The sequence below is a fragment of the Xenopus tropicalis genome, chromosome 5, assembly GCF_000004195.4.
Source record: "Xenopus tropicalis strain Nigerian chromosome 5, UCB_Xtro_10.0, whole genome shotgun sequence".
NCBI lineage: Eukaryota > Metazoa > Chordata > Amphibia > Anura > Pipidae > Xenopus > Xenopus tropicalis.
In genome coordinates this window covers 125,841,745-125,858,821 of record NC_030681.2, presented here as the reverse complement: position 1 = coordinate 125,858,821, position 17,077 = coordinate 125,841,745, and the positions used below count along the sequence as shown (strand labels likewise).

At 38.4% G+C, this 17,077-nt stretch overlaps 1 protein-coding gene across 1 annotated transcript in view; it reads left to right on the top strand.

The window, feature by feature from the left end:
- Positions 1–17,077, top strand: part of farp2 (FERM, ARH/RhoGEF and pleckstrin domain protein 2) — a 70,790-nt gene that overhangs the window by 24,155 nt on the left and 29,558 nt on the right. Inside the window, exons 3-10 of the mRNA XM_031902739.1 lie at positions 3,531–3,635; positions 7,068–7,110; positions 10,705–10,783; positions 10,866–10,963; positions 11,730–11,844; positions 12,549–12,696; positions 13,364–13,459; positions 15,222–15,385. Coding sequence (XP_031758599.1) covers positions 3,531–3,635; positions 7,068–7,110; positions 10,705–10,783; positions 10,866–10,963; positions 11,730–11,844; positions 12,549–12,696; positions 13,364–13,459; positions 15,222–15,385 — 848 coding nt within the window. The remainder of the gene's footprint in view (positions 1–3,530; positions 3,636–7,067; positions 7,111–10,704; positions 10,784–10,865; positions 10,964–11,729; positions 11,845–12,548; positions 12,697–13,363; positions 13,460–15,221; positions 15,386–17,077) is intronic.

The window sequence follows — 17,077 nt, the reverse complement described above, 5'->3', positions numbered from 1 at the left end:
GCTGATGCACTGAAAAGAACTTAGGTAAGGCCCTGTGTAGAAATACTGTGTGTAATGGGAGTGGCTCTAGCCATATATTGATTTTACTTGACATAAAAGGCAATAATAATGCATACTGTCCATGCTCAGCAAACTACATTGCATTGCCAGTGGGTAGCAGGCAACTGGAGAAGGAGACAAGGGGAGAATATACAAACTCCTTGCAGGTAGTGCCCAAGCCAGAATTTAATTCAGAACCATAGAATAGCAAGGAAGACATGATAACTTTTGTTTGAGCAAGCCCTGCCTAGAACTCAATGCATTGGCCTAAGAGCTGGCAACTTAGGCTGTAGTGATTGAGTCGACGGCTTTTATCAGCCTGTTTATGGCCAGTTAAGGCATATCACAGATGTTCTGTTTAGTTGAGGTTGACCTCTGTCCAGGCCAATCTTAATTTATGTATAGGGACTGGACTGGGGCGCTGCTACCATGAGGCTCAGCAAGGCTTGTCCTGTGGTCTTATTAAAATTGAGAAACGGCAGCGTCCCCCAAGTTACTAGGGGCAGCAAAAAGCCACTACTGGAAACTAGTGTGGATCAGCGGTCAGCCTGGAAAATGTTCGCTTTCGCGCACACTCTGGCTGTTGCTATTGCTTCTAGTGCACGCACACAGAGCGGCGTACCGAAACAGATCCACTTCTCTCAGCCAGGCAGAAAAGCGCAGGGCTGAGAGAAGTGGAGATACGCTTCGTCTGACCATGCCCTAGATACAAAAGAAAAGAAGTGACAACATTAGATAAATTGTGGTTTGCGAATTCCTGAATGGCTAAGGGTAAGGCCCCATGGAGTGTTGGCTCTGCTGCTCTCAGACTGGTGTTCTTTTTTTTTTTTTTTTTCAGATCCACTTCTGTACACTGCTCCATTGATCTGCAGAGCATCCACTTGCTTGCAGACACACACAGCGGAGTGGTTTGGTGGTTGGCCCAAAGGCAGACGTTTTCAGGCCGACCTCCAAAAATGCCAGGCCAAGAGCAGGGGAGGCAACATTCCGCCGGGCCTTAAAGCCAACTTGTCTCAGAGCAGATTAGGATAAATCCAGTCAATAACCAGATAAAATGCAAAAGTGCAGGAAATTACAGATATTTCCTGGAAAGCAACATTCTGCCCATCCCTTCCTATAATAGGATGTTACACTATTTGTCTTTGAGACCTTTTTAGAGAAAAAAATGCCACCTTGTCTCCACTAGTATAACAGTGCTAAAGCACTTCAAAGGGAAAAGTGGTTTGCTTTGCTTTTATCTGGCCTTTCTGAGGTCGCCACAAGGTTTATTGACTGCAGGACCATAATGGAACCTATTAGCACCTCAGGCAGAATCCAACCATTTCAGTTTACTTTGGGTGTGGGTGTAATGTATCAGGGATGCACCAAATCCTGGATTCTGATTGGGATTTAGATCATATGCTTCTTTGATTGTGGTTACATGTAAAAAGTAGGAAAAAATCCCTTGCTGTGAGGGCCAGCAGCCCCTCCCTGCATTATGTAAGGCTCAATGAACCATTGAAGTTCATCTCTACCAGTTCACAAAGCAAGAGACTGAAATGTATCATTTCCTTGTGGTTGTAAGAGAGTTAATATTGTGGAATTTTTTTAGGGCTGTAACGGGCTGATTCTGTTATTTCCATTTGTTAGTGAATATTCTGAATTCCAGAGAGAATTGTGTCCAGATGCTGAGACGGCTATTCTTACACACACAAGTCTCAAAACTTATGGAAAGTATGTTATAGAGTGTGTAGATGTTCCGCCCTGTGTAAATGCACCCCCACAGAATGAAGCCATCGTTTTAAAAATGCTTAGAGTGAACATGATTTAATGAATGCAGCCGTCACTCTAAGGGGGGGTTTATTAACATTCAGATTTTTGTGGTTTTATATTATTTTAAAACCACAACTAAATAAATTTCCACGAATGTCAGTCATATGCTAAAAAATTGAAATAAAAAATAAAATCACAAATGTAAAAAGTCACGAAAACTGCATGCCGTACCAAAACAAAGCCAGCATCAAAGAAAATTGCAAAGAATTTCCAATTGTAAAAGTGACATCTGGCATTGACTTCTACATGATCTCGATCTTTAGTTGGCGTTTGTGTTTTTTTCCCATGACAGCATTGGGTTTTAGGCAGCAAAAAACCTGAACCCAAAAATTGAGCCCCGTTAGATTGAGCTCCCTTAGATTAGTAAATGTCCCCTTAGATGTATCCTTATGGGTTCCATAAAGTGGTAATAGACAGCATTTGTGGGCTCTCCCTTTTTAAAGGGCCACACTTATTGGTAACAGAGCAATACAGCAGCTGTTAATAAAAGAAACAACCAGCCTGATGGTGCAGTGGTTATCATTACTGCCTTGCAGCACTGAATTCTTGGTTTAATTCCAGCCAGGCACTATTTGTCAGTAGTTTATTTCTCCTCATGGGTTTTCTCTGTTTACTCTGGTTTTGTCCCAAATATACAGGCAGGTTAACTTTGGCTCCTGATAAAATGGATTCTTAGATTATAAGCTTTACTGGGGTATGTCATTATATTGAAGTGAATGATGTATCGTCTCTATAAAGTGCTGGAACATGTTGGCCTCTTGGCAGCCTGCTGGGCATCACACTTTTGTCTAAGATGAGTGAGCTGGAAGTAGTGAATGCAAATGAGTGTTAGGAAATAAATGAGATTGTTGAAACATTCATGGGGGAGACCCATTAGTGGGCAGAAACCATTTACTGTGTGTTAAGGTGGGATCAATTTTCATGGGCTCACAAGCCTGATCCCTTATACTGAATTTAAAGGGAAACTAAAACCATATACCTAAAGAATATCAATTAACAATAAACCCTGCACAAATCTGGTAATCCACTGTTTTTTGTTTTTTTTTTTTTTATAACTTTTAGGGTCACTCCCAATGGCTACAGTAAAAAAATTTTTTAAAACAGCAATAATAAATATTATGTTTTAAATAAAGTTCACTAAACATTCATAACTGTAATGCACACTAGAGAGACTAATCTTTCAAGCTAGAATTAGTGGTGGTCTGGCGTAATACTGAGTACAGGTATGGGATCCCATATCCGGAAACCCATTATTCCTAAAGTTCTGAATTACGGAAAGGCCATCTCCCATTGACTCCATTATAAGCAAATAATTCTAATTTTAAAAAATGATTTCCTTTTTCTCTGTAATTATAAAACAGTACATTGTATTTGATCCCAACTAAGATATAATTTATCCTTATTGGAGGCAAAACATGCCTATAGGGTTTATTTAATGTTTAAATGATTTTTAGCAGACTTAGTTATGGAGATCCAAATTACGGAAAGATCCCTTATCTGGAAAACCCCAGGTCCCGAGCATTCTGAATAACAGGTCCCATACCTGTAGTAGTGTTCATTCGCCCTGTAAGATTTATGTGATGTTATAGACAGGCAATGCAATTATTATTTGTACTGGAAATATGAGAATGTGTCTGTTTTCAGTTCTAACTTTAACTTGACTTTGTATGTGCCTTTAGCCCAAGACCACAGGACAAGCCTTGCTGAGCCAGCTGTTCACTCATCTAAATGTGGTGGAGACAGACTACTTTGGCATTGAATTTCAGACAGCACAGGCACAGTGGGTAAGTACAATAGTACTGGTTTCTAAACTTTCTATCCTTTCTTCTAACCCCACCCTGCTCTTGCTGTTAAATTAATATAAATTACTTCAGCTCAAAATGACAGAGATGATATATTATTCATATGCATAGTAATAATGTATGCATACAGGAATGTTCTTATCTTGTGAACAATGCATAACCTAAAGCAGTTAAATATCACCTGTTTACAGCAAGATATATCAGTTATTAAATTGTAATGAGGGTATAGTCAATATACTGTGTGAACAAAATGTCACTTCTCTGTATATTGATATTATGTATTAGTGAGAGATTCCTTAACAGATTTTAATAAAACATTGCATTTTCTATATTGCTAGCAGTGATACCCTTTTCTAAACTTGCGACATGCAAAGTATGTCAGAAATTAGATTGAATTTGTGCTTGAAAACCTTATCTAGCTGAATAAGCCATATAATATTAAATAGGATTTCTTATGCCACCTATATTTATCTACAGACCAATATGGTTTGGTGGTTCGACCAATTTGTATTTGATTCTCCAACAGTCACTGTAGGCATTTTTAGCAGAATGTCTTACCATCACATCCAGTCTGTTGATATGTTGGCTAAACAAGTCAATAGGTACTGTTTGTCCATTCTGGAAGCAAACTCAGTGGTCTGTTAGCATTCACTTCTGCTCCAATGAAAAGCTGTGTGTTCCTGGCACCCTGCAGCACTTTTCATTTAAATGAATGGGAAGAAAGTTTGCAACATTAAAGGAACAGTAACATAAAAATATTAAAGTGTTTTAAAGTAATTAAAAAATAATGTGCTGTTGCTCTGCAAAAAAATGGTGTTTTTGCTACAGAAAAGCTACTATATAAATAAGCTGCTTTGTAGCAAGGGGGCAGCCATTCAAGCTGGAAAAAAGGAGAAAAGGCATAGGTTACATAGCAGATAAGCCCCATATAATGGGGGTTTATCTGTTATCTGCTATGTAACCTGTGCCTTTTCTCCTTTGAATGGCTGCCCCCATGGCTACACAACAGCTTATTATATAAACAATAGTAGTCTTTCTGAGGCAAACACACCAGTTGTACCAGTGCAGGGCAACAGTACATTATATTGTAATTACTTTTATACACTTTCATTATTTGGTGTTACTGTTCCTTTAACAGCAATCAAAATGATGTGTTCCCCATAGCCCTTTTAAATTTCTACAAGGAAGACAATCATGTGTACTTTTCACCGTTACAAATTATCCCTTTGGGCCGTACAGTATAGTGTATATTATTTAAGAGCTCAGCTTTTCATTTATAATATTTTACAGTTTTACAATTAACTTGGTTAATCAGTTTTATTGCATTTCAACATTTCTGCTCTGATTTCTGATTTCTGCTCTTTGTGAAATCATGCTTCCCGAGGAACGCAGAGATATGTGCAGAGTAGGAAAAAGTAGTTCTTAGAAAGGTTGTGTGTAAGCACCAAGTGCAAAGTCAGCAGATTTGGGAAATCTGCTCAACGCCTGTTGGAAAAGTAAAGAGAAATATGTATAACAGTGCTGTTATTGTTCAGTGTGTTCTGTAGGTGCTTCTATACACCAGCTTGTTACTGAGAAGGGTGTGTCGTCTTGCAGTTCCGTTGGAACAGATTGCAATATAAACACACCCTGGTTTGTATTGGGAAGATAATAAATGTTGGTGTGTGTATATACTGTGTATGTGTATATGTATATGTATATGTATATATATATATATATATATATATATATATATATATACACACACAGGTATAGGACCTGTTATCCAGAATGCTTGGGACCAAGAGTATTCCAGGTAAGGGGTCTTTTTATAATTTGGATCTTCATACCTTAAGGGGCTGATTTACTAACCCACGAACGGGTCGAAATGAGTCCGATTGCGTTTTTTTCGTAAAGATCGGTATTTTGCGATTTTTTCATATTTTTTGCGATTTTTTCGGCGTCTTTACGAATTTTTCGTTACCAATACGATTTTTGAGTAAAAACGCGAGTTTTTCGTAGCCATTACGAAAGTTGCGTAAAATCTTGCAATTTTTCGTAGCGTTAAAACTTACGCGAAAAGTTGCGCCCTTTTCGTAGCGTTAAAACTTAAAAGGTGCGAAGTTTCGCGTAAGTTTTAACGCTACGAAAAAAGCGCAACTTTTTGCGCAAGTTTTAACGCTACGAAAAATTGCAAGATTTTACGCAACTTTCGTAAAGGCTACGAAAAACTCGCGTTTTTACTCAGAAATCGTATTGGTAACGAAAAATTCGTAAAGACGCCGAAAAAATCGCAAAACATACGAAAAAGTCGCAAAATGTTCGTTTTCAAGTTGGAACTTTTCCAATTCGGGTCGGATTCGTGGGTTAGTAAATCAGCCCCTAAGTCTAGTAAAAAAAATCAATAAAACATTAATTAAACCCAATAGGATTATTTTGAATCCAGTAAGGATTAATTATATCTTAGTTGGGACCAAATACAAAGCACTGTTTTATTTTACAGAGAAAAAAGGAAATCAGTTTTAAACATCTGAATTATTTGATTAAAATGAAGTCTATGGAAGACAGGCTTTCCGTAATTTCGAGCTTTCTGGATATCGGGATAAGGGATCCCTTACCTGTATTATTATATACACACTTGCAAGGAGGCTCAGCATACCATATATGTGAACAGTGCTAATTATTTCACTCTGCATGTCCATGTTGGGACCTTTATCAAGAATACAACAGGGACCAAAGTGTTGAACATACACAGGGAAATAAATTAGCACTGTTCACATATATGATACGGTTGGTCAAGCAACCATTTTCTCTTGATTTTGAATTAGAGCAGACACACATCTGGACTTATATAATGTGTGTCTGTGTTTTAAGTGATCTAGCAATTTTAGTCATAACATAGCCTACATGAGAAAATCTGTGATATCGACCAAAACCCTTTCTTGTATTGATTTTGCAGGTCAGGAATCTGGCCCATGTGGCATAGTCCTGAAGTACTCTGTAGCAGCTTTGGTTAGGCTTTGAGATAAGGAACAACTTACAATAAACTCAGTGGACTGCTTATTTGTTTAAAACAGCAAATAAGAACTCAATCTGAGTGTTAGTCATTCAAAAATAACAAAACAATATTAGTATCAAATAACATGAATTAAGGCAAATAGCAACTTTAGCCCAAGTTCTTTTTCAAAGATATACTGCATCTTTAATTAATTCTTTGTCCTTGTGTACTTTTGTCCTTTATTTCACTCTTTATATAAACATTTCTACCTTTAGACATATTTGCATCAACCATTCAAAAGCTGTGACCCAAGCTTACTTAGGCGTCAATATGGCTGTATGAAGCAAAGCTCCATACAATGTATCTATATAATAAAATTTTGACTGTTGTGCTTTATAATATGACACTTTTCTCTGGTATTCTTGTTGTTCTTCCAGGTCTGGTTGGAGCCTCTAAAATCTGTTAACAAGCAGCTGCGCAGTAAGTAACTCACCCTTTTTACAAAAGGAATATGGTCACTGGTTATGTGACTTAAAGAAGAACTAAATCTCCCTATAAACAAAAGCCCCCATAGATTTCCCACCACTGGCCCACTTCCCTGCTCCCTCCCCACCATAGTTGTTAGATGGAGGAGTGCTGCTGTGTAGAAAGCTGACCTATTGATGCAGAGTAGCGCAGTCGAGTTCCCAAGCACTGTCTTCTAGATCTTTCATATTTTGTTTGGCAAGTTCACTGATGCTGAGCTTTCTGGTGTATGTGCAGTTAGAGGTAGTTCGAGATTAGCTCCAAGTGTGCATGTGCCACAGTGAATGACATGCATCCGAACATCCAGAGGATAGCACCTGTGAATTCCGATGCACTATTCTGCATTTATAGATTAGCTTTCCAGACATGGACACTTTTCCCTCTAATAAACTCTGGGGGAGGGAACAGGGAGGGGGGCCACATGAGGGCAATCTATGGGGGCTTTTTTCTATGGGGGGGGCAGTTTAGAAAATCCTTGAAATCCTTGTGTGTTTTTGGTTTCTATTGTGGGTTATAGTGAGAGATAATTGAGGTCACATAGTTATTAGGATGACCAGTACTATACCTTGAGCAGCCTTTTGCCTTATGAGAGTGAGTACTGACTGCTACATATGGACATCTTGTACAAAGCCTACAGTTCAGATAACTTGTTGCAGCTCCTCAGACTTCTTTGTATGACATCCTTTATTATAATCTGGCCCTGTTTTGTTCTACATAATGTCAGGGTGTGCACTCCCTCCTCAGTAACATCTGTTCTATATACATTCATGCACTATTTTAGACTGATGTGTCTTATTGGTTGCAGCATGCTTGTACTTTTTTTTTTTGAATAGGTTTTAACACAATTTTCCCTCATATTTACTTTATCATGTGTGCAGTTTATGTGTAGTTCAGGCATAGTTTTCAGGTGTCTACTGTTTAGACACCCATTATTGGGGTTCCTTTGCTTGATGTTGCTGTTCCTGTTCCAGTCCATTTAGAATGATGGATATTATAGGCAATGTTATTTTTTTATTTTTTTTTTTAAAGGCTGACATTATTTAAAGAATAGGCTAGAAATAATCAGCTTTATGCACAGGGCCGTAGGACTAGCCTGGTGGTACTAGAACTCTGCCAGTGAAAATTTCTCTTTCATATGTGTCACTCTTATTCAGTCTTTGTCTTTTGGTTATATATGCGTAGTGTGTTTGATTTGCATAACATACCATCTGGCATTCCCAGTGTTATTATTGGGACATTGTGCCCCAGTACAAAATATATGAAGGGGTTAGAAAAGTGTTTTGTGATCAGATATTATTTTCTGATAAACAATCTGTATTCTGTGATCGTGACACTGTTGTAAATTGTACTTAGTGTAGGGAATCACTCTGTGCAGAATAAGGTGGGTTTCGTGCTACTACTACAGGTGTGGAATCTGTTATCCAGAATGCTTATTGCCTGGGGATTTCCTGACAAGGGTTCTTTCCATAATTTCAATCTCCAAACCTTAAAGGAGAAGGAAAGGCAAAGTCACTTGGGGGTGCCAAAATGTTAGGCACCCCCAAGTGACTTAAATCGCCTACCTCTTACCCCGGGCTGGTGCCCCTGTTAGGAGAAAACCGCACCAGCCCAGGGTACCTGCAGCAACTGTCTCCTCTTCCTTCTCCCTTCCTCGCGCACTAGCGCATGTGCAGTAGAGTGAAAAGCCGAACATAAACAAAAAAGTCAGATTTTGATAACAGAAGGAAGAAGTAAGCGCTCGCAGCAACCCCGGGCTGATGCGGTTTTCTCCTAACAGGGGCACCAGCCCGGGGTAAAAGGTAAGTGATTAAAGTCACTGGGGGTGCCTAACATTTTGGCCTTTCCTTCTCCTTTTAAGTCTACTAAAAAAAATCATATAAACCTGAAAAAAACCCAATAGGATTGTTTTGCTTCTGGGAAGGATTAATTATATCTTAGTTGGAATCAAGTACAAGATACTGTTTTGTTATTACAGAAGAGAGAAGGGGGAAATTAATTTTAAAATGTTTATTTATTTTATGGGAGACCTTCCTGGAATTCTTAGCTTTCTAGATATTAGGTTTCCGGATTATGGATCCCATGGTATTACTGTTCTTTCATGATTAGCAGCTGACAATGCCACTAGCAAGAGAAGATACCGTTCTTGGTTTTTTTAAGATTCCATTTTAGCCAGTGTGTGTTTATAGGACTCATTTTAGCGTGCTGTGTTTCTTTTATTATATATTTTTCCAGTGCTGATTGAGCTTCTCATATTTGGGTACTGATCTCAAGCTTTCCCTTGCCAATCCATACAAAATTGGCTGCTCTGTAATTAAGTTAGGAGTAGATGTCTGGACAGCTGGAACATCTCCATTTCCCAGAGTTGTACTGTGATCATTGATGAGCAGATGGAAATTCAGCTGACTGTGTGCTGTAAAATGTGTTTCCTTTTTCCTTTGCAAAAACGTTTCTTTTTTTTTTAGTACATTGTCCAAATCACCCCCTTTCCATCCTCAGTGGCAGTGCTATCAGCTGCACAAACCTGCAAATGGTCTTCCAAGCATGTTTTCAATTAACTTAATTTGTAGTGTTTTCTAAAATAGCTGATTTACACAGCTTCAGACCTTTGGGTTGCTGACTCTCAGAGTTCAAGGTTCTTAGAAACTGCTTAAAATAGAACATACATGAATGCTGACTGCAAAAGGGCTCAGAGAAGCATCTTGAGTAAGCTTGCATCAATTCACTTTATGGGTTTAGGTCTTCTTTTAAGTAATCAGTCTTTGATGTGGGAGTCCCTGGTTGTTTTTCTTCTGGGAACTCCTTAAAACCCTGATGATGTCACTTAACCTCATACTAAAGCTGACCATACACACTCCAAAAAAATTGCATGAAATGTATGTACGATTTTCAGACCGTGTGTTTCCGATCATGTCATTTAGTCATTATATATTTATTTACAGACACATCCCTTATCTGGAAAACCCCAGGTCCCTAACATTCTGGAAAGAATCTGTTATTCAGAATGCTCAAGACCTTGGGTTTTCCAGATAAGGGGTGTTTATGTAATTTATGTCTACTGAAAAATGATTTAACCCAATAGGATTGTTTTGCCTCCAATAAGAAATAATTATATTTTAGTTGGGATTAGTTATAAGGTACTGATTTATTAAAGAGAAAAAGGAAATCATATTAAAAAAAAATAGAATTATTTGCTATGATAGGATAAGGGATCCTATACCTGTATATGTTTGTGGGAATTACATTATGCTTTATATATTGGTGGGCCTAAAAAAAGTGTAAAGAGAGGGAAAACTTAAAAGCAGGGTATATATACACCCCCACAGCAAACACACATGTGAGACCAATAGGATTATCTCCTCCGCATATTGTAACTCCCATGTCCTACATTGTCTGTAATAAACTACACTTTGGCACTGTGACATTAATTGTACGTTGTATAGACAAGTGACATTAACTTGCATATTATAGAAAACCCAATTTAATTTATTAAGCTGCTACGGTCACTTTAAATGTATGTCTTCATATATATAGATATTTATGTTTGTGCAGAACCAAAAAATGCTAAGCTGCGCCTGGCTGTGAAGTTTTTCCCTCCAGATCCTGGTCAACTTCAAGAAGAATATACAAGGTTAGGGTTAATTTTGTTATGTCTGTATTTGCCTTTTACACCAGTAATGGCCATAACATAAATGAGATTGTGTTTCCTTTAGGTACCTGTTTGCTCTGCAGATCAAGAGGGATCTTGAGGAGGAGAAGCTGGTCTGCTTTGATAGTACAACAGCCCTACTGATTTCCCTGCTCTTGCAGTGTAAGTAATGAGCAGTTTTGCACCCTGTGCTTTATTTTTATCTCAGACTGTAATGCTGTGAGCATTTCACTGTGCATGTTTTTATTAAGTGAGATACTAGTATTGAATAGGTTGTTCTAACTGGTTACCATGACATAGTATTTTAGAGCTCACAGCCATGGTATTGTTTATGCTAAAGAAAGTGAGAAAACTAGGTCTTATAACCCAGCACGACTCACATCATAACTGTGCCAAAGTCCTACATGATGCTCTCTTAAATGGACAGTTTAGTGTAAAAATAAACTTCTGTAAACAGACTGTGCAAAATAATGTTTTCAATATAGCCAAAAATGTAGTCCATAAAGGCTGGGAGTGACTTGTGTGCTCTGATTGGAAAGTTAATCTAACTGAACGGTAATGTCACATATGGCCCCCTGCCAAGTCACTGACCACTAACAGGCACACAAAATACAGGTTAGAGGTTAGAGAGATTCAAAGGAGGAAGTTGGGTTCTGGCTATTATGTTAGATATCTATTCACTCCAGCCTTTATTGATGGAATTTTTGACTAACTAACTCTATTGAAAACATTTTTTATTTTGCACAGCCTGTATATTTACCCACTTTTATTTTTACACTGAACTGTTCCTTTATAGGATACAAAAGGGAGCATGAACCTGCCAAATGTAGTTCATTATATGTAACGTAACCAATGTATGCGCCTTTAGGCCGTGAAAAGAGGCAATAGTTTGTTTACCTTGTGGTTTACCACTATTCCTTTATTGTAGCGGAGATTGGGGATTATGATCAAAAAGTAGTTCAAGACCATTTGCAGAATACATACTACGTACAGCGCCAGCACAGCCTAGAAGATCGGATAATGAAGTACCATCAGCAGCACATGTGAGTGGTTTTCCTACCTACACCAGTCCTTAACTGTGGCATGCATCTCTATGTTGTTATCCTAAACAAGTGCAAGTGTACCTGGTCCCCCTAGGAAAGCTCCGCGATTACCATCTGGTAACTTGGATCACAGATGCATTGTTATAATCTGTGCTCATATGACCTATTGGTTCTGCCCCACTGAAATTGTATTGTCTTTTCTGGACGTCCAGTATCTAGCTGTGCCCAAGGGTGTGACAAAATAAGCATGCACATAAATAGTTTTTCTTTTCTCTACTTACCAATGAAAACTAACCACCATGACCAAGTGCAGTGGAGTAAATGCCGTGTTACTGTCTAACTGGTTAATTTAGAGTATGACAGCTTTATGCTTGAGTACATTAGACACAGCCTCAGTTAAATCAAGGCTTCAAAGAATGCTCACATTTTATGACTGCCATTCAACCGAGGGTAATTTTGAGCCTTTCCTCCTCCACCCATAGAACTCCATGATACCCAGGTGACAAATGTTTTAAATTGGCCTGTGTGCCATTAGACCATTTTTGACCATTTCTAAATCTTTGTATTTAAAGGTGTTGCTTCTTTGTTGTCTTTTGTTTTTTCTTTATGAGTATGAGATACTCAATGTACCAAGTACTGAATCCTGGTGCAGTTATTCCTCCTTTTCCTGCTACACATAAACAACAAGGTCTTTCTTCCTTCAGTGGCATGTCTCCTGGAGATGCAGACTTTCAGATCCTGGAAATTGCGCGGAGGTTGGATCTGTATGGGACTCGTTTTCATCTGGCTTCTGACCGGGAAGGTGCCAAAATCAACCTATCTGTGTCACACATGGGAGTTCTGGTTTTCCAGGTACATAGCTACAAACTTGATTGGATTCTGGATAACTCAAATCAAGATTACTTTTCTCAGCACTCTGGAAGAAGTTCATATTTACTAAAACTGACTGTCCTTTTTTTGCTTTATTGTGCTAACAAAGGCTGTAACAGGCTTTGATAACTTCATAGCTTGCTGTGCTAGAATTTCCAGACTTGCAGTACAGCAAGATGTGCTCCTAGTACTGGCTGTCAGAGAAATGCTTACAGTTGTGTGCAAGAACTTCTGAAGCAGTCACATCCATAGACTTTATATTGGACAGTTGGTAATTCCATGTTTTATAGAAACTTGCTTCAGGCATTATTGTTAAAATAAGCAGAACATTTTCTGGATGGGTTACTGGTCAGCATCCACTTGTCTATGCCTCTCCTGTATATGCCTCTATGCCTCTCCTGTATATCCACTGCCTTGGACTATCTGTTGTCTTTACTCTTCCTCGGTTCCCTACCTTCTCTCTGTTGCTTATATAGAATTTATTTTTGATCAGAAGACATTTTCATCTTTACCAATAGTTTGAAAATTGAGACAGCCTTACCACAAATGTTGTTTGCTGTAATATTTCTTTCCTTCTCATAAGGCAATCTGTCTCATAACTACAGGATCCTATTGTGTGAATTGCTCTTTTGTGCTTTCTTGCCCACAGGGGAGTACAAAAATAAACACCTTCAATTGGTCAAAAATTCGAAAACTGAGCTTTAAAAGGAGGCGCTTCCTAATAAAGCTGCACCCAGAGGTTCATGTAAGTACTGCAGGAGGCTCTCTTCAATCAGTTCCACAGGTTCTGTTTCCCTTTGCATATTTCTCATAGGGTTGCATTCTGTAAGTTCCACAATGGTGCCTTAAAAGCTTAACCAATTGAAGTACAAAAAGGGAAATGGTAATATATTTATTGGTATTTTCCTTTGGGATGAAAATGCTTTATGGGTTCCAGCAGCCGTTATAGGTGATATATAGGTACACAGGGTTCAAAGTTCTTCAAGTTCAACCCTTTCAAGTAAACCCAGCACACACAAACCTATACTGACCTATCTATACACTCACATACAGACCCATACTGACCTATCTATCCACTCACATACAGACCCATACTGACCTATCTATACACTCACATACAAACCCATACTGACCTATCTATACACTCACATACAAACCCATACTGACCTATCTATACACTCACATACAGACCCATACTGACCTATCTATCCACTCACATACAGACCCATACTGACCTATCTATCCACTCACATACAGACCCACACTGACCTATCTATCCACTCACATACAGACCCACACTGACCTATCTATACACTCACATACAGACCCATACTGACCTATCTATACACTCACATACAAACCCATACTGACCTATCTATACACTCACATACAGACCCATACTGACCTATCTATCCACTCACATACAGACCCATACTGACCTATCTATCCACTCACATACAGACCCATACTGACCTATCTATCCACTCACATACAGACCCATACTGACCTATCTATACACTCACATACATAAACCTATACTGACCTATCTATACACTCACATACAGACCCATACTGACCTATCTATCCACTCACATACAGACCCATACTGACCTATCTATACACTCACATACAAACCCATACTGACCTATCTATACACTCACATACAAACCCATACTGACCTATCTATACACTCACATACAGACCCATACTGACCTATCTATCCACTCACATACAGACCCATACTGACCTATCTATCCACTCACATACAGACCCACACTGACCTATCTATCCACTCACATACAGACCCACACTGACCTATCTATACACTCACATACAGACCCATACTGACCTATCTATACACTCACATACAAACCCATACTGACCTATCTATACACTCACATACAGACCCATACTGACCTATCTATCCACTCACATACAGACCCATACTGACCTATCTATACACTCACATACAGACCCATACTGACCTATCTATCCACTCACATACAGACCCATACTGACCTATCTATCCACTCACATACAGACCCACACTGACCTATCTATACACTCACATACAGACCCATACTGACCTATCTATACACTCACATACAGACCCATACTGACCTATCTATACACTCACATACAGACCCATATTAAACTATCTATACACTTACTTACAGACCCATACTGACCTATCTATACACTCACATACATAAACCATATATACCAACATCAGTACTAACTTTAGATTTTAGTATCACAATAGCCTTGGATACTATGCTTGTTCAAGAACTCATCCTCTTAAAGACATTTTTTTTTTATAGTTTTACTGCATGCTCCAATGGAAAACTGTAATAATACTTCCCCTTTAACTAGTTCTTCCCCCCCATTAATAATTCCTGGAGTATGTAAGCTGGGTATATGTCTGTTATTATCATAACTTGGGAGATGGTATAGAATATGAAATTCTACTGAATTCTAAACTTCTAAGTTTTCTTGCCACTTTGTAGGGTCCGTATCAAGATGCTCTTGAATTTTTGCTGCCAAGTCGGGACACATGTAAGAGATTCTGGAAAATTTGTGTGGAGTATCATAGCTTCTTCCGCCTTCAAGATGAGCCCAAACCAAAATCCAAACCGGTCCTGTTAAGCCGCGGTTCCTCTTTCCGATATAGGTAGGAAAGCTGAGGTCAACTATGCAAACTTTACATCCACATATCAAGCGGTACCGAGGAGCAGGGTTTTGAGAGTACATTTCTGCTCTCGAATTGACAGTATGTGCCTTGAATCTACATAAGAAAGAAGGCACTCATTACATATGAATGTATGTGAAACTGTTTCCATATGTTGTTAACCTCAAATTTTAAATAATTATAACCATACTTCTGTTCATACTTTCATTGTTAATCCCTAGCAGAGTAAAAGACAAAGTTCTGCGATCTGTCCCATAAAGGACCATGGGGGGATAAGTGTCATACTAAATGTATATATTTGCAAGGTTTCTGTTAAGAGGTGGATTTCAGCAGTTTACGATGTTACATTGAGCAGATCTTTATGGTTTGGTAATGTGCCCTTATTGCTACAAACATAAAGTGATGCAAACATGCCTTACAAAAATGTGTAAGTATCACTTTAAAAATATTTCTTGTGGTGTTCTATTTTTAAAAAATCGAATCCCTCGCCTTCCCTTCGGTTTCTCCCCTTATGTGCCTGCCAGTTTCTTCTCTTTTCTTTCCAGCTGCAGCCAACATGCGGAGCTGGGGGCTGTGCAAATACCTCATAGCCTGGAGATACCGTTTGCATCAGTGCTCCAGTCTGTCCGCATTTGCATTGCCCACAAGCCTAAAGTGACTTGCACCATTATGGGAAGTAAAAGTCTCCAACTACATGAGCGCTGGGGGTAGCAAGGGATTAGAATTATGTACCTAAATTAAATTAAACACCACAGGGAATGCTTTTACGGTAAAACAAATGTGTTCCTTTAATTAATCATGGAAATGTCTGTATCTAAGCCCACAGTCCATATATTTTTGCTTAAAGGGGTGATTAAACTTTGTGTTTACTTTTGGTAGTTTATAAAATGACCTATTCCTATCAATATTGAATACTGAATAGCTACTGAACAAAAAGCAAATGAAAAACCATAACAGAATTAAGACCAACTGCAAATTGTCTCAGAATCACACTGTCTATATCATTCTAAAAGTTAATTTAATGATCTTTCCTTCTGGACATCGCAGGTCTCTATAGAACTAAATCAGATAAACAACTCATATGTAAAACACTGCTTCAAGTTAAAAAAGCTCTTTAATGAAAACTATATTTTTCAAATTTATCTAATATGTGTCATAGGATAAGCCCATATAAAAGCTGCCATTTTCCATCCCCGTGGCTCATATGAAGCACTGTGTTGGGTTGTGTCTTTTACTCCCACATTCCTTCATGTTACATTTAGAACTTGCATTATCTTCTGTCAGGTGATTAGTGAGAACATCACAGTATGGTGTCTTCAGGTTAAATTGGTCACATATAATTATATAAACTGTTGGTTTAAGCTTTTTTTTTTTTTGAATGGAACATATGGTTCGCTCTGTGAAGCCATATTGTTTAAAATCCAATACCATTTGGTATGAAAAGCAAAGTTTTATAGGTAAAGATAATATGGCATCTGAGGAAGCATTTGGCAAAAAAAAAAGGAAACTGTGCCTTGGCTTTCAGAAAATTGATAGTGGCTAGCAGCAAATTGACTGAAATTCTTATGAATTTGGCATTTGAAAAGGTAAAGGCCATATATTTCCTGGCTTCCCTTGGCACAGAGTTGTACTGTATAATTTACTTCTACAATGAGCATTCTGGTTATTACACAA